Source organism: Triturus cristatus, chromosome 1_2 (assembly GCF_964204655.1).
Source record: "Triturus cristatus chromosome 1_2, aTriCri1.1, whole genome shotgun sequence".
Classification (NCBI taxonomy): Eukaryota; Metazoa; Chordata; class Amphibia; order Caudata; family Salamandridae; genus Triturus; species Triturus cristatus.
Genome location: NC_140580.1, coordinates 1192259018 through 1192277371, shown reverse-complemented (window position 1 = coordinate 1192277371; position 18354 = coordinate 1192259018). Strand labels below are relative to the sequence as shown.

The window sequence follows — 18354 nt, the reverse complement described above, 5'->3', positions numbered from 1 at the left end:
CCGCCCTTCTACTTTCTTCTCTGGTTTCCTCTTAAATTCTCCTCTCTCATGGTATCCTCCTCCCTTTTCCTCTTGTTTCCCCCTTCCTTCTCCTGTCCCCTCACATCCTCCTTCCTTCTCCTGTCTCTCGGTTTCCTCCTTCCTTCTCCTCTCCCGGTTTTCTCCTTCCGTCTCCTTTCCTGGTTTCCTCTGTCCTCCTCTCCTGGTTTTCCTCTCCCTTCTCTCTCCTGGTTTCCCACTCCCTTTTCATCTCCTCTTGTTGCCTACTCCGTACTCTACTGGTTTCTCCTCCCTTCTGCTCTGGTGTCCTCTGCCCTTCTCCTCTCTCCTCTGGTTTCCTCCTCCCGTCTCCTCTCTCCTCTTGTTTCCTCCACCCCTTTCCTCTCCTCTGGTTTCCTCTTCCCTCGTTCTCTCTCCCGGTTTCCTCCTTCCTTTTCCTCTCCTGGTTTCCTCCTTCCTTTTCCTCTCCTGGTTTCCACCTCATCTCTCCTGGTTACCTCCTCCTTTCTCCTCTTCTGGTTTCATACTCCCTTCTCCTCTGGTTTCCTGCTGCCTTCTCTTTTCTGATTTCCTCCCCCCTTTTCCTCTGGTTTTCTTCTCATCTCTCTTGGTTTCCTCCTACCTTTTCACCTGGTGTCGACATAACTTATTCTTTGGTTGTATCCTCCCTCCTCCTCTCTTCTGGTTTCCTCCTCCCTTCTCCCTCCTCTGGTTTCCTCCTCCCTTCTCCTCTCTCCTGGTTTCCTCCTCCATTCTCCTCCCCTGGTTTCCTCCACCCTTCTCCTCTGGTTTCCTCCTCCCTTCTCTGGTTTCCTCTACACTTCTCTCTTGTTCCTCCTGATTTCTTCTCTCCTGGTTCCCCCTTACTTCTACCATCTTGATTTCCACCTCCCTTCTACTCTGGTTGTCTCCTACATTCTCGTTTCCTGGTTTCCTCGTCCCTTTTCCTGGTTTCCTCCTCCCTTCTCCTCTTTTTTCCTCCTCCCTTTTCCTCTCTCATCTGGTTTCGTCCTCCCTTCTCCTCTCTCCCGGTTTCCTCCTCCCTTCTTCTCTGGCTTTCTCCTTCCTTCGCCTCCCTCCTGGTTTCCTCCTACCTTCTCCTTTTCTGATTTCATCCTTCCTTCTCCTCTGGTTTCCTCCTTCTTTCTCCTCTTCTCTGGCTTTCTCCTTCCTTTGACTCTCTCTTGGTTTCCTCTCCTGGTTTCCTCCTCCCTTGTCCTCTGGTTTCCTCCTCCCTTCTTCCTTGGTTTACTCCTTCTTCTCCTCTCTCCTGGTTTCCTCCTTCCTACCCTGCTGTTCTCAGAGAGAAGTCCCGCTCTTGGCTGAGCACTGGTTGGTTCACAATGGGGATTGCAATGGATCTTTGTGATCAGGTCCATGTTTACGGAATGGTCCCCCCAAACTACTGCAGGTAAGTCACCTCCTATTGTGACTGCTTCTGTTTTAAATAGTCTCCCTGCCCCCCCCCTCCTCTCCTGATTTCTCTCCCTGCCCCACTAAAGGAAGAAGTCAAAAAGGCATGTTGTGGCCATAAACATGATTATGACTGATAATACCTTCATGTATACCTGCAGGGAATTCACGACAGGAATCTTGGTGGGTGTAAAGGGTTTATTTACTTCTGCACATTTGTCCACGATGAGCACAGAGAAGTGTGCAGTGGCAAGTCCCAAGGGAGGGGCTGGAAAGAGTCAGAATAGTGCATGGTACCCCAGTAAGAATGCGAAGACCAACAAACATGTATGTGAAGACCAACAAACATGTATGCGAAGACCAACAAACATGTATGCGAAGACCAAAAAACATGTATGCGAAGACCAACAAACATGTTTGCGAAGACCAACAAACATGTATGCGCAGACCAACAAACATGTATGCGAAGACCAACAAACATGTATGCGAAGACCAACAAACATGTATGCGAAGACCAAAAAACATGTATGCGAAGACCAACAAACATGTTTGCGAAGACCAACAAACATGTATGCGCAGACCAACAAACATGTATGCGAAGACCAACAAACATGTATGCGAAGACCAACAAACATGTATGCGAAGACCAAAAAACATGTATGCGAAGACCAACAAACATGTATGCGAAGACCAACAAACATGTATGCGAAGACCAACAAACATGTATGCGAAGACCAAAAAACATGTATGCGAAGACCAACAAACATGTATGCGAAGACCAAAAAACATGTATGCGAAGACCAAAAAACATGTATGAAAAAACATGTATGCGAAGACCAACAAACATGTATGCGAAGACCAACAAACATGTTTGCGAAGACCAACAAACATGTATACGAAGACCAAAAAACATGTATGCGAAGACCAAAAAACATGTATGCGAAGACCAAAAAACATGTATGCGAAGACCAACAAACATGTATGCGAAGACCAAAAAACATGTATGCGAAGACCAAATACATGTATGTTTGTGGACCTTCACAATCTTTGACCCACCCTTTCCCTACACAGAAGTGGTCGGAGATTTACTCCAGCGAGTGCTCGGGTAACACCCTTAAAGGATGTAAGAGGAATGGACTTTCTCCTAAGGTGGAGGAGAGTTGAAGGAAGGGGTTTCTCCACAGGGAAAAGGTTTTCTCTGTGGAGGAAAACTTGGAAAGAAATGTGGAAATACTTACTTATGCCTCCTACCCCATCCAGGTTATGGGCCATCTCTGTCCTACTGGGTTTTCTTTCAATCTGACTCCAAATGAAACCCGTCACCTTGCTGTCAGCCCCGAAGCCTCAACGCCAGGTGTTTCTTGGCCTGCTTTTCCTTTTCACTTGACAGTTCCAGGTCAGGACTTGCCTGGTGGTGTTTGACGCAGGCTTGCGGAGAGTGTGACCCCTCCAGCCCCCCGTCTTTTCTTTTTTTTTTTTTTTTTTTTTTTTTTTTTTTTGAAACCGTTTATTGCATCCATAAAAAGGTTACAGGTATGGGCCTACAACCGCACGGCCGGCCGCTAAAGCATCACAAATATAGTACATACAGACAGTAAAGGTCTCTCAGCGGTGTACAGTAGAAACACAGGAGTAATCAACGGTGCAGGCCTCACGGCGTCCTGCCACAGAGTACGGTTTCATTTTAAGGACTAACAACATCAACAAAAACCCACAACCGCAAGGCAACCCGAGATTCAAGATGACAACACTTGCTCCATAGTGGGGGATCCAGACTGGCAGGAAAGATCTGAAGAGGGGGATGGGAGGAGATCAAGGACTGGGGGGCCGCGTGCCCGCGGCCGAGCAAGAGGGTCCAGCTAGGGAGACGGAGCAGGCGAGGCAGCCGGCAGCTGTGGTGGCTCACAAATGCCCCCACGGTAGGCGTTCCAGGGGCCCCAGATTTTCACCCACGCCCCAGGCTTACCCCTCGCCACATACACCACCCTTTCACGGAACATACACCAATCCATGTGCTCTTTCCAGGCCGACACCGCAGGGGGCCTCTGGGATCCCCACAATTGAGCAATATCACGTTTCGCTATCATGTATCCCAGAGTCACCCACCGCGTCTGCGGAACCGAGTAGTCATTCGGTTCCCATACATTCAACAAGCACCTCCTCGCTTCGGGCAGCAGCGCTACACGCGTGACCACACGCAGGACCTCATGCACACCACGCCAGAATCGCTCCACCTTCGGGCACTCCCACAGTATATGCATAAAAGTCGCCAACGCACCACATCCACGCTTACACAGTCCGTCCATGGCAAAACCCATACGTAGAAGCCTCGGCCCCGTCACGTAGACCCGGTGAAGAATCTTGAGCTGGACGAAACGAAGGCGAGCCGGGATGGCCACCTCTTTCGGAGAGGCCACCGCGGACATCCAATCCTCGTCGTCCAGCTCCAGCCCGTCGGCCACCCAAGCCTCGCGTAGACTAGTTAACAGGCACGATCTATCATTAATCAGCTTCTTGTATATGAGGGAGATCGTGCTGTCCGGGACATGGCCATCCAGCACTCTGTCCTCCAGGGGGGAAGACTCCGGAATGGATGCAACATCCGGGAAGACGGAGCCCAGCGCATGGCGGACCTGCAGGTACCGAAAGTACTCACTGCCCTGCAGCTGGAACTCCGCCTGCAGCGTCTCAAAAGTTTTGAATCCCCCCCTCGTCCAAAGATCCCCCACTGTGCTGATTCCGATCGTGTCCCACTTCTCGAAGCCCTTCGATGTCCACAGGGAGCCCAGTCTCTCAGAGGCATACAGTGGAGACGCCCGGGTCAAACGGTCCTTCCACCCCATAGCTGCATTAGCCGCGTGCCAAACCCGCACCATTACACGCGTCGGTCCCGTCAGACGGGAGCCAGGCGCACCAGAGTACAGCGCTCGATTGTAATCTCCACCGGGCAGGAGCATCTTGTCCATCTCGAATGCCGGGTTTAGGGCGGGCCCGTAAAGGCCATGATTAATTGCAGCTAGCTGGGAGGCCCAGTAATACCGTTTAATGTCCGGGAGGGCGACCCCTCCATCGTACCACGGGAGCGTCAGTTTAGCCAGAGCAATACGCGGCCTCCCGTCCCAGAACAGGCGCCGCTGAAGGCCCTCCACCTCACGAAAGTAGCGTGCCGGGACCATATCCATAGTGTTCTGGAGGGCGTAGAGGAAGCGCGGCAAGGACATCATTTTAAACAAGGCCGCTCGACCGAGCGGCGAGAGCGGGAGACGCCGCCAGCGCACCACATCCTCCTTCAAACGCTGGAGAGGGGGCAGCAGATTCCGCTCATAGCGGGCCTCCGGGTCAAGAGTGATATAAATACCCAAGTACCGGAAACCCTGGGAGGCAATCTGGATCGGGCAGTCCCGCGGCAGGACCGGAGCCTCCCCGGAAAGCACGTAGACGCAGGATTTCGCCCAGTTAATGACTAGGCCTGAGTTGCGACCGAAGGAGCGCAGAACATCAACTAGGACGATCAGGGACTTGCGCGGGGAGGCGAGATACAAAAGGATATCGTCCGCGTAGAGGGACACGCGGTCCTCGTGCTCGGGGGTCCAGCGGAGACCACGGATGGAAGGGTGCCACCGCAGCCACTCCGCCAGGGGCTCCAGGGCCAGGGCGAACAGAAGAGGCGACAGGGGACAACCCTGTCGCGTGCCCCGCCCCAGCGCGAACGGGGTCGACACACGCCCGTTCACCACCACCTGCGCCATCGGGCCCGAATATAGTAATTTGACCCAGCTGATGAAACCCGGGCCGAACCCAAACTTCGCGAGCATCGCCCAGAGATATGGCCATTCGAGCGTATCAAACGCCATGGTGGCGTCCAAGGACGCCAAGATGGCTGGCTCCCGCACAAATGGGACACGCGCGAGCACGCCGTGCAAGCGCCGTAGATTAAGAGCCGTATTGCGGTGTGGGATAAAGCCCGATTGGTCTTGATGGACCAAATCGCCCACCACGCCAACCAACCGGTTAGCCAACACCTTGGCGAGGATTTTGGGCTCCGCGTTCAAAAGCGAAATCGGCCGATAGGATGTGACCCGTTCACGGGGCTTCCCCTCCTTGTGGATTACCACAATTGTGGCCAGACGCTGGTCCGGCGGGAGGGAGCCCCGCGAGTGGGCCGCGAGGAACATCGCTCGCAGGTGGGGTGCCAGCACATCCGGGCGTAACTTATATAGCTCAATGGGAATGCCATTGGGGCCCATGGCCTTGCCGGATGAAATCGAGCGAATAGCCGAGGCAATTTCGTCCGAGGTGGGAGGGACGTCTAGCGAATCTCTGTCTTCCGCCGTAAGGGAGGGGAGTGCAATATCCCGAAGCAGGGCACGGGAGTCCGCCTCCGAACAGGGAGAAGCAGGGGAGTAGACTCCGCGGAAATAATCCGCGAAACAGGAGACAATGGCTTCCGGCTCCGTGGCACACGCACCATCCACACTCTCAATCAAAGGCACCACTCGGCTCGCTCTCTCTCTCTTATCCAACCACGCAATCAATTTACCGGCCTTATCACCCACATCATACAAGCGCCCCTGCTGCTCTCTACCAAGGCCCCTGGCCGCCTCCGTGACGAGGGCCCGGTAGGCCGCCTGCTTTAACTGCAGAACATGTAACTTGGCGTCTGTTACCCCGTTCCCCAGGTCACCCTCCAATTCCGCAATCTCGGCCTCCAACCGGGTCACCTCCTCCCGCTCACGCCGCCGGGCACTGGCAATAAAGGAGAGGGCCTCCCCTCTAAGAACCACTTTGAAAGCCTCCCATAGGGAGATGGCAGATGGGACCGACCCCACATTCTCCTCAAAATAGCGCTGCAAGGATGTGACCAAGTCGGCACGAATGGTGGGGTCGCGCAGATACCAGGCGTTAATCGGGGCCACCCTGCCATCCCCCCTCGGGAAGACATCGAAATGCAACAACAATGGGGAGTGGTCTGAAATACCCCGTGCCAGATGGCGCACCTCTCCCACCCTCCCCGCATGGGCCGCTGGGACAAGGATGTAATCAAGCCGCGAAAGACTACCATGGGCCCCCGAGTGGAAGGTGTATTGTTGCAATACGGGATGCTTTAAGCGCCAACAATCCACCAGGCCCAGTGTGTCTAAAAGGCCAGGCAGCCACGCCTGTGCCCGGGGGAGGTCCCTAGGGGGATGGCGATCCATAGATCCAGAAACAACCGCATTAAAGTCCCCTCCAACCACCAATAGGCCACTCGGAAGTTCCAGAAGGAGGCGCCCCAGGTCCGCAAATGTAGTGGCCTGTAGCCCAGGCGGGACGTACACCGACACAAAACTGAACACTCTACCCTCCATACGTCCCGCCAGAGCAGTGTAACGTCCCCTCTCATCGTGGTGCACCTCATCAATCTCCAACGGGAGCGAGTTCCTAACCATAATACCCACCCCCCGCGAGCCTGAGGTGAAGCCAGAGTGGGCCGCCAAACGATATCCCCTCCGATTCATTGCATGAAAGGTGTTACCTATAAGGTGCGTCTCTTGCAGAAAGACAACATCTGGGGAAATACGTTTTAAATACTGCAGGACCACACCACGCTTAATCCTATCCCCCAGGCCGTTAACATTCCATGACAACACAGTCAAGTCCCTACCCCCCATCGTACGTCGAAACAATCGGTCGTCCCCCACCGAGCAGTCTAAAGACAACAAAACAGTCGCAGGATTGCCTTGCGGTACAAACAAACAACACACCCCCCCCACCCCCCGGTCCCAACAAAACTCCCCCCTCCCTGCACCCCTGCATGAGCCCAGACAGCCCCCCCAAAGTGCAGTGTGCCTGTCGCCCCATAGCTAAATACTAATTAGTCCCCCAGAGGAGGAGGGAAGCCCCCAGCAGACCCCACATGACCTCCATGGGAGGGGAACCTACAGAAGCAGTATGTGGTGAAGGAACAATGTCCCGAGTAAGGCAATACAGTCACCCCTCAATTCTGAACCAGCGGGCCCTCCTCGCCAGCTGCGCTCCCCCCACCCCCCCGGCCCCGATCCCCAGGCAAGGTGTCCAACCAGTCCCCAGCCGCCTCGGGCCGGTCGAAGAAGTGCGTGCGACCATCCACCTCCACCCGCAGCTTAGCCGGGAAGAGCATTGAGTACTTAAGATTTAGGTCCCTTAAACGACGTTTGATGCCAATAAAGCTCTGCCGCTGCTTCTGGACTGCCGGGGTAAAGTCTGGGTAGAAGTTTACGTCCATGTTGTCCAACCTGACCGGTCCCTGTTGCCTGGAGGTCTGGAGGATGGCATCTCGGTCCCGAAAATTAAAGATTCGGGCAATAAGGGGCCGCGGCGGGGCACCGGTCTTAGGGCGGCCCCCGGGGACCCGGTGGGCACGTTCCACCGCAAAAAACTTACTCAGCCCCCGGGGCTGGAGATGGGTCAGGATCAAGTCTTCCACGAAGAGATCCGCCGCCTCCGCCTCACGTCCCTCCGGCACACCAATAATGCGGATATTATTCCTCCGGGCGCGACCCTCGGAATCCTCCAGTCGCCGGTCCATCAGGGCGCTCGCCTGGCCAAGCCGGCGCACCTCCTTCTGGAGGGCCACCACGTCAGTCGTGAGGCTCGTTGTGGTGTGGGTCAGGGAATCGACTCGGTCGTTCGTCTTTGACAAGTCCGCCCTCACAAGGCCCACATCCACCAGGACCGAGTCAATTTTTTGCGACAAGGTATCAAAACGCTGGTCCACTGAGGCCTTCAGTTCAGCGATGGCGCCCATGACGTCCCGGAGGGTTAGATCCACTGGATGGGCAGGTGTCTCCGTCGGTCCCACCGGGGATGACCGCGTTGTCTCCGGAGAACCCTTTTGGAGCGTGTAGCGGTCCATACTATTGGCCTGGTGCGCCGTGCCACGGCGGGTCGTCTTCACCTTCGCCCGGTCGCCATCTTGTTTGGTGGCCATGCTGGCCCTTCCACCGTCGCGCCAAGATCTCCAAACGGGCCGTCACACCAGATCACGGGTGTCAAGGGGGCGACCACAGAGCCGCGGGTCGACCCACCGCCGGCGGGCCAGCTGGGTACCTGGACAAGGCCACACCACCGCACCCCGCTCCGCAGCCCGACCTCGCCAGAGAGCAAGGAGGGCGCAAAAGCGAAAGTGAAAGCGCGGGGTGCGCGAGTCGCCCAGCCCCGCTCGCCGCTGTTATTCACCTTGTCCCCGGATCGCGCCACTACTCCAATCCGGGGGGCCGGCGAGGAGAAGGCCGCAACCTTCAGTCGATGTTCCCACCGGTGTTCGGGGTCCGATTCGAGCCCAAAAAACGGGTAGTGCCTCAGCTCGGGTTCCCCGACACAGTCCCCTTAACAAGGACAGGATATTTCCAGGATTTATTCAGGAGGTCGCGGAGGTCCTCGGGAGCCTCGCACCTACGCGGCCATCTTGGTTGCGCGCTCCCCCCCCGTCTTTTCTTGATTTTTTCATGAGCAGGGAGATGGAAAGTCTGCTGCTATAGTGATTGTTGCCAATGGTGTTTGGCCAGCGGAGTTGGAGGATTTTCTTGGGAGAGGTGTTAATGAAGGTCCGGTCTTTGTTGGCGATGGTCACCGTTCTCCTCTAAGTTTCTGCTCCATACAGAAGGACTGATTTTATGTTTTTATTAAAAAGCCCGAACTTGGTTTGTGGCGTTAGGCCCTTCGGGCTCTGGATGTTCTTAGGCAGAATGAAGGCGGCCCTTGCTTTGCCGATTCTTGCCTTGACATCGGCCTCTGTACCTCTTTGCTTGTCCAAGACACTGCCCAGGTCGGTGAATGCCTCAACCTGTTCCAATGCTTGTCTGCAAGAGTGACTGCAGCTGTGCTGGCCGTGCTAGCCTTCAGGATCTTGGTTTTTCCCCTGTGGGTGTTGAAGCCAAGTTGTGCTGCTGTGGCTGCCGCATTGTTGGTCTCCTTTAGCATCTGCAGCTGGGTATGGGAGAGGAGGAACAGGTGGTCTGCAAAGTCCAGGTCACCGAGCTGCATCCAAGATGTCCCCTGGATCCCATTTCTTGTCCTGCATGTCTCTATTCCTCACTTCAGGATGGGGAAACCTCATTCCTCCATATTAGTAACTCAGGGATGTCTTCCTGTCCCTGAAGATAGTAAAATACAAAAAGGTAGGCACAACAGAGACTTGCGTGCAGGAGTTTTACCATCTCACGTCCCCTAAATGCCCACCGACAAGCGGGGTGTGTCTTAGATCTTCATCTCTGAAACCTGTGGCCTAAACTTCACTGAAGGCAGAGTTTAGGTCAAAGCTCCCCCTAAACAGAGTGGGGTCCTGCCTAGTCTCATTGTGGTCCTCACAGGTGGTACCCTGCAGGGTGTCAACCACCTACCATGGCCCTGGGGTCTGGATTCTTGCAAACTCCTCTAGGTACCACACATCTGCATTTACGTATGTATGTATATGGTATTTCTTTAGCTCAAGCCTAGCCAAAGCTAGCGGAGTGCTGTACATGGTCAAAGACAAGCACAAGGTCAATGAGTGAGAGGAGATGAGATGGTCTTGGACCAGGCTGGTGCTAACCTAGCACTTGAACGCACAGCCTTTTGGTCTCCAGAGTACTGTTCCTCACTCTGTATAGATCACCACAGTTAGTGTCTCCCTTCACAGATGGTATGGCTGGTGTCACACAGTGCACCCTGCTGCCACTGTGTCACATCTCCAAAGAGGTGTGCTCTCTGGAAGTTCCAGGACACTTTGACCTCAATCACAGTCAAACTATCACCAATCGTTCACCTGGAGGCATGATCAGACATGCTGACGCAAGCCAGCCCCCTAGGTCACCTCATCCTTCCAAATTCTGTCCTGGGGACATTAACGGAGAGAGCTCTATATGGGTTGCGGTCACCAGCACGAACATTCCCAAAGATGCAAACGTATCCACTTGCACCCTTTGCGCAAACACTGTCGGAGGAGGCTCCCACGGTGCTCACAAGTGCCATCCAAGCCTTGACCAGGTCTACCTTTTAACTCTGGTAGACTCTCCTCATGCATTCTGTCCTTTCTTCTCTTTATTTTTCTTCTGTCACTCCCTCTGCCCCCTGCTGTCTCTTTAGGAGCTCATTGCCCTCCACCCCACCTCTAAACATGCTGTGAGAGAGCTGCTCCGTTCACCCAGTCCCTCAGGTGAGCCCAGGCTGGCAACATGGCTCCCTCGCTCTCCTCTCCCTGGCCTCACACTCAACACAGGGGTCTGAGAGGACCATGGGCATCCTCCGGGGTCAAGGGGTGGGTCCAGAGGAGGCATCAAGTGCTCTCATTGGGGCTACGCAGAGGTAGGCCACAGGTGCAGAAGAAACCGAGTAAAGAAATGCATGATTTACTGCACACATTGATTTATTCAAACATTTTCAGCCCCAGAATAAAACCAAGCATTTGCTGGAGAGCCTAAACGTGGCTCTGTTATATTGAAAGAAGTCCAGTAACCCAGGGAAGATTAAGTAAGATGTTTATTAATATAGATGTTAAGATCAAGAGCCCCACCAGGAGCAGCCTTCCTGCTGCTCAGCCCAGTCTCCAACTGACTCTCACTTATCCAACATTCCACAGCATCCCCACACACCAACATTCCACAGCATCCTCACACACCAACATTCCACAGCATCCCCACACACCAACATTTCACAGCATCCTCACACACCAACATTTCACAGCATCCTCACACACCAACATTCCAAAACATCCGCACACACCAACATTTCACAGCATCCTCACACACCAACATTTCACAGCATCCTCACACACCAACATTCCACAGCATCATCACACACCAACATTCCACAGCATCCTCACACACCAACATTCCACAACATCCGCACACACCAACATTTCACAGCATCCTCACACACCAACATTCCACAGCATCCCCACACACCAACATTTCACGGCATCATCACACAGCAACATTCCACAGCATCCCCACACACCAACATTTCACGGCATCATCACACAGCAACATTCCACAGCATCCTCACACACCAACATTCCACAACATCCCCACACACCAACATTCCACAACATCCTCACACACCATTTCACAGCATCCTCACACACCATTTCACAGCATCCTCACACACCAACATTTCACAGTATCCTCACACACAACATTCCACGTCCCAGTCACACTAGCTGAGCAGTAGGTATAACAGACTCGTATGCACTGTCCAAGACCTGGCCCTTGGTGGAACCCCCTGACTTGGATGGGGTAGTCATGCTTCTTCTGACCAACACTCAGGTAGACTTCCAAACTGGACTCCTTGTCCCCTCCAAGTGAAAAAGCGCCCTCTAGTGCAATGCTTTACCTACTGCAGGTGTTGTGTGCAGTGTCTTTACATCTGCAAGTTTGCGTGTGTTGCAGAGGGGGAGACTAAGTCAACGCTGAACAGAACTGATAATCAGGGGTGAAGGGGGTGGCCATTTTTGTGACTGCGCTTTGCCTAATTTTGTGTTTATTACTTTCTCTTGAGAGAGCAGACCTGATGTCAGTACACTTGATCGACTTGCTGAGCCGGACTGTTGTGCACTATTGAGAGCCCACACTAGGCTCAGGACACTCACACTGTTGCTTTTGTTCTCCTACAGCCGGCGTGTGGCATTCCACAAAGTGGCGTATCACTACTATGAACCCAAAGGCCCCGATGAGTGCACCACATACCTCCAGAATGAGCGGAGCCGGCGGGGCAGCCACCACCGCTTCATCACAGAGAAGCTTGTCTTTGCACACTGGGCCAGCGTGTACAACATCACCTTCTCGCATCCGCGTTGGTTTCAAGATCATTGACAAGGGTCCCCAATTCCTTCCAGCTAGAGCCGTACTCCACCAGGTCCTTCCAGCACAGACCACCTCCGCTGGCCCTTCCGAGTCTATGACATCTTCACTGGTCCATAACCAACTCCACCAGCCCTTTCTAGAAGAAGCCACCTCCACTGGCCCTTCCAAGTGAAGACCATCTTCACTGGTCCAGGATCACATCCATCAATCCTTTCCAGTCAAGTCCCACTCCAGCAGGAACTTCCAGCCACGAGCCTCTCCCAGAGACCTTTGAAACCTAATTTGGTTCCTTCCACCCATAACAGCTCCGTCTCCCTCTTCCATACACAACCAGACACTTTCCATTTGCCCAGATCAGCTCCAAAGTTCCCATCATGTGCAACTTCCAGAACTTCTTCGACCCAGAACTGTTTCCATTAGCTCTTCCAGCTGGGACCTTTCATCACTTTCCTCCCCAGGCAGGCTCCATCATGGCACCTCCCAGAGGCGCCTGGAGGTCATTCAGCCCGAAGGGCCAGGTTTGAGGGTCACTGGCGGAGGCCATGGAGAGAAGACCAGTTGAGCCCAAGACCTCAGAAGCAGGGGGTGTTTTCGCTGCTGACTGCCTTTCCATGCCAGAGCGCGTGATGCATATTGCAGGTTTAACCCAGAAGCATGTCACCCCAAACCTGAACCTTCTCCAAATCCCTTCTTTTCCATAAAATGAGATTTTCTAGGATCTGGGGTCAATACAGCCATATGCAGTGGAGCTATGTGGTTCCAGCCCTGACCTTATCAAGTGGGCGTCAATGATTGAGAGCATTGAGTAAATGTGGAAGAACTTTGAGCCCCTGCACATGGTATGATGCACCACTGGAGCATGTGTTTCCAAGGCACTTGGTTCATCATGGGTGCCCCATGTCCACTCATAGACCAGGACTAAAGCCTTGTCTTCCACCACAAAGTGTTGGACCAAGTCTGGAGGGCTGGCTGTCGTGAGGCTCCAGGGGGCTCTATCCTAAGGCTCCAGGGAGTGCTGTCATGATTCCGGGAGGGCTAACTCCAGATGTCTGGTGGCAAGAAGTAGGTGGCGCGTGGGACAGGTGGAGCTGGCAATAACTGCCTGGTGCAGACACTGCTGCCTTTCAAGGGATGCTCCGTGACCTCTAGGGGCAGAGTTTGTTAGCCAAGCTCAGGCTTATTGGAAACCTTTTTGGAGAAACTCTGGTGTTTTGTCAACCTATCGGGGTAGGTCTGCTGCTCCATGGACCTCATGAATTTAGTGGTTTCAAGTTCCCGTGGCACCGATTACCATACCTAGGTGTTCATGCGTGATGTGGGCAATGGGCATGGGTGTTATTGGGGCAGACAAAGGAAAGTGCGCTTGTTGGGAGAATGCCGAGGTCTTTCCTCCTTATACAGAAGGGGGCTTGGAAGGAGTCCTACAGCCAACGTATCCCTCACACTCTTCACTTTGAGGGTGTTATGTTGTAAACCGAGCACATGGTGCTGCCCACCACTACCTAGGTAGCAGCGCTGTGCAACAACTTGGACTGATCCAACACCGACCAGCTCAGTGACGCCCCGGGTCTCCATCCTCTCACTCTCTGGACCTCTAAACGTGGAATGTACTTTATTCACTTTCCTATAGGTTTCTTGGTGGGGATTACCATGTAGGGAGTCCTAGGTCCTCACATCATGGCCGCTTTAATGGGCTTGTCTACCTCGTGTGCGGTGACAGTGTATGTGTGTTTGTGATCTCACTAGGGCTGCAATTAAAGACATTGGTGTCAACTGGCCCTGTGGCAAGCACAACCCATGATCAATGTTTTTAAATGTTTGAGTGTTCTGACTTGAGTCCTGTAATTGCTTCCTGTGTTAGAGTTCAGCCTTCCCTGTTGGGCATTGCCTATGTGTGTGGCAGGGGAACGAGTCACCTTTCACTCTTAGGCACGTCTTGTGTTGGGTGTTTCACCTTCCCCTCTTGTTCAGGTAGAGAGAGAATGCCAGAGAGGTGGAAAGAGAGGCAGCCTTCATTTGTTCTTGAGCCTCTTGCAAAATATGTAGGCCTGTTTGTCAAACCATTCATGCCTCAAGCAGAAGAACTCCTTCAAGATAGCACAGACGGTGCCGAGAGCATTAATATAGGAGAGTCACAGAATCCCTGAACCCACCTGTTAACCTGAAGGCATGTGTACCAGCATGCCTCTAATGTTACCCTAGATGTACTCAAAATATACGTAGATTACAGAGAAAGGCCTGTCTATGTCCCTACCAAAGCAAGAGTTTGGTTAACAAACAAGTTTTTAATGGCTAGGGATGAATTTTACATCCAGAATAAAGACCTTAAGCTGCTCATTCGCTTCTGATACGTTCCGTAGAGGTGCCCCCCGAGAGCAACAGGGTTTGACTTTCTGCCCCCCTGACTCCAAGGACTAAAGGCCTAATTAAGAGTTTGGCGGTCCATGTGATAGTGGAGGCTGTCTGTGCACTGCCGCACTCGTGGTCCGGCTGCCGTATTCAGAGTGCGACGGTGGGACCACCACAGGGCCAACGCAACCACCGGGGATCATGAATCCCGCGGCGGTGGCACCGCAGTCTGAGGCTGCAATATACTGGTGGTGCAGATGCAGCACCGCCGATCATATTACGAGTTGCCTCACTTTGACCCTATCCACGGCGGTGAGTCCGCCATGGAAAGGGTGGTGGTGAGGCAACTCAGGGGGGCCCTGTAATCTCTGTGCAGTGGGGTGCATGCAGGAGGGCACATGGAGTGCCCCCCGTATGTTAGCGCCCTCAGTTCCTGCACAAGAAGAATTGCACGACGTGGTGCATTATTTCTCATGCAGGAACCTGCTTCGGCGCTCCCACACCGCCGCCTTTCTATGGCTCTTCTTTGAGAAAGGCATCACTGTGGGACCGCCGCTGCAGGACCGCCTGCCAGGATTAAACTCGTAATCTGGCAGGCTGTCTGTCTGCGGGTTTGGCGGTCTCTCAGCAGGCGCTGGCATGGCGGCCTACTGCGAGACCGCCAAACTCATAATCAGGCCCTTAGTCACTGTGCCAACCCGAATCAGAAATTCAGTTGGGCTGCAAACCATACACAACCCACTGAGCAATGCTGAACAGGAAGTGTTAACTCGGAATGATCAGTCTCATCAGATAAATTCAGGGACAACCATGGAACTCCTAATGCTTCTTTGTAAATTAATAACACACTCGAAACAGCACGAAGAAACCAGATATGTATTTTAAACTGTTTATTTTAAAATCTTTAGTGCATAAAATGTGAAGAGAACCACATAGAATATGAAGAGCGAGGCGGCCGCAAGTTATGGATGGATAATGAGAATATTAAAAATAATTGTAATTTGTTTATTGAAATCTATAGTCCTGACGCCCTCAAGCTGCTACTTCTAGGCACTATGCAAGCTTAGCTGAATCAATAAACAATAAGCCCACTTCTAAGTTTCAGAGAGGGTGCTCACAGCTTCTCATCAGAGCAGCACGGAGCAGCTGGTTCCTTCTTCAATACCACAGTAGACATATATTATAGTCTTTGTGTTCAAAATACTTTATTAGAATTGTTGATAATAGATAACATACAAAAAGGAGCTCTGAAGAGGTACAAACATGAATCCAAAAATACAATATGAATAAAGATAAACATTCTAATTTATAATTAAGAAATTCAAGATTATATTATAAAGTATCTACAAAATGAAATATCACCACAATTAAAAAAAGGACAACAGCATATATTTATAAGAACAGATTACAGAGCTACTAAAGCTAAAAGTCATACCATAAAAAGATATATTTAAACTTGTACATATTATGGCTTCAACAATAAATAATCATCAATTGGTTTCCAGAAATGTAAATAGTTTGGATTATTATGAATAATACCAGATAAAGTCAAATTAGCACCCTTTCTTGTAAAAGTAATCCAGGCCCAACATGCATGAACAGATGACTCTTTCCAATTAGCAGTAATTGTCTTCACAGCTGCTGACATTAAAAAATCAAAGAGTTTGTTATTCATTCAATATACAAGTAATTCTTTGTCAAACTTCATCCCAAAACTTCTTAACAAAAGAACAATTCCACCAATTAGAAGAAGTTGAAAGTTTGGCATTATATAATTTTAAAGGGGTCCATAAACAATTAAAAAGTATATAGGAGTTAGTTTGATATAATGTCACAGACAACCAACCCGAAATAGTTGAACCAAACCTTCCTCCATGTGTCCAAAGGAAAGGACAACTGTAATTCTGCGTTCCAAAACGTGGCAAGAAAATTGATATTGTCTCCATCAGAAATATTTAACTTTTTATATAGTGATGATACCATATGGGAAGAGGGTGCAATTGTTTAGTGATACACTTCTAAATCAGAATAAACAATGAAAGGAAAACCCTTCGGGAAGGAATCAAGAATAGAGTTACCAAGCAATTCATACTTAACAATATCTGATGATTGCAAATTAAATCTATGTTGTAAGTCTTCAAAACTTAAAAAGGCATTATTATAATAAATATTTTTAAAATACAAACTACCTGCTCTTATCCATAAATCTAAAAAATAGTATGACAAACTAATGTTACTGATGGGTTTTACCCTAGCGATAAACTCAATGCATTAGAAATAGAACATTGGAAAATAGAATCAAAATCATGTAAAATCAATCTAGTAGATTTTTCAATATTACTGATTTATTTTGAAAAAAAACAGAAGAATTCGACATTGCAAGCAAAGCAGCTAGAGGAAAAGGTCATACTGAAGTCTGCTCAATATGTAGCCATGCCGGTGAGTTATTAAGTTCTAAATTTTGAAACCATAAAATATTTTGTTTTAAAATAAAGGCTATATGATATTTTAGAAAATCATGTAATCCCAACCCTCCATTGAGGTTTGACCATTTACATTTTAGTAGCTTAACCATGGCATTTTATTATTCCAAATAAAATTAGGCAAAACCTTGTCTATATCCTTATAATATTTGAGAGGGAGTTGAATAGGAATCATTGAAAAAATATAAAACAATTTAGGAGCCGAAATCATTATAACCACATCCCTTCTTCCCCACTAAAATAAACACAAAGAGGATCACTTATGAGTTTTGACCTTGATATACGCCAAAGTAGACTAAAAATTTAGAATCACACAGGCACATGCATCAAAGCTTTTTGCGATCGCCAACGGTGCGAATCGCAAAAATTGGCCGTTTGCGATTGCAAAATAAGCTTTTGCAATGCATGGAACAACTTGCCACTCACACTTTAAAAAATCGCAATTAATTGCGATTTTTCAAATTGCGATTGTATTTAAGGAATCGCAATTTGCGATTCCTTCAATGCAATGCAAGAACCACTTGACAATAGCGATTTCGCTAATAGGGGGCGCACATTACCATGAAGTTGAACTTCAGACTGACTCCACACTGATCTATATGGATAATAGAACAAAGCATACAAGCTAACCCAGATGCAAGGATTTTAGCATACAGTTTACAGTCTTGATTTATTAAAGAAATAGGATGGTAATTGGTAACCAATGAAGGGTGTTTATCTGGTTTTGGAAGGACAATAATCAGAGCTTCCGCAAATGACCCAGAAATAGACCCAGCATCGCTAAAGTATGAAAATAAAGAAAGAAAATATGATGAGAGGTGAGATGAAAATTCTTTATAAAATTCCGCAGGAATACCATCCGGACCTGGAGATTTCTTTAACTTTAGTGATTTAACAGCTGAAAGTATTTCCTCAACTGTAATTGGAACTTCCAATTTAGTTCAATCAGCTTGTGAAAGTTTAGGTGACCCACAACCTTCCAAAAAATTATCAATAAGAGCTGTATCCGAAGACGGTGGATTATTATACAAGTCTTAATAATAATTCATGAATTCTTAAATAATTTCGTGGTGGGATAAAGCAATTGAGCCATTTGGGGAGTGAATAGCATTAATTAGGTTTTTGTAATTTTTAATACGGAGGTAGTTAGCTGACAACCTGCCAGACCCATTTGCGCTAAAACAAACTTTTGCTTTATTATTAGAGATTTGTATTCCAGCTTTATTACTTAAAATAGAATTCAGTTCATAACGAAGTTTCTGTAATTTTTCCTTATATAGGAAGTTATTAGAAGTGATATATAGACATTC

General features: G+C 50.2%; 1 protein-coding gene across 5 annotated transcripts in view; it reads left to right on the top strand.

Moving 5' to 3' along the window:
* Positions 1-14013, top strand: part of ST6GALNAC6 (ST6 N-acetylgalactosaminide alpha-2,6-sialyltransferase 6) — a 144011-nt gene extending 129998 nt beyond the window's left edge. For 4 of the 5 annotated variants that reach the window (XM_085614148.1, XM_085614144.1, XM_085614147.1 and 1 more), the window contains exons 6-7: positions 1304-1411; positions 12023-14013. In XM_085614148.1, the coding sequence (XP_085470274.1) occupies positions 1304-1411; positions 12023-12221 (307 nt within the window). In that variant the 3' untranslated portion in view covers positions 12222-14013. The remainder of the gene's footprint in view (positions 1-1303; positions 1412-12022) is intronic. The other variant, XM_085614149.1, reaches the window with a different exon arrangement.
* The last annotated feature ends 4341 nt before the right edge of the window (positions 14014-18354 follow it).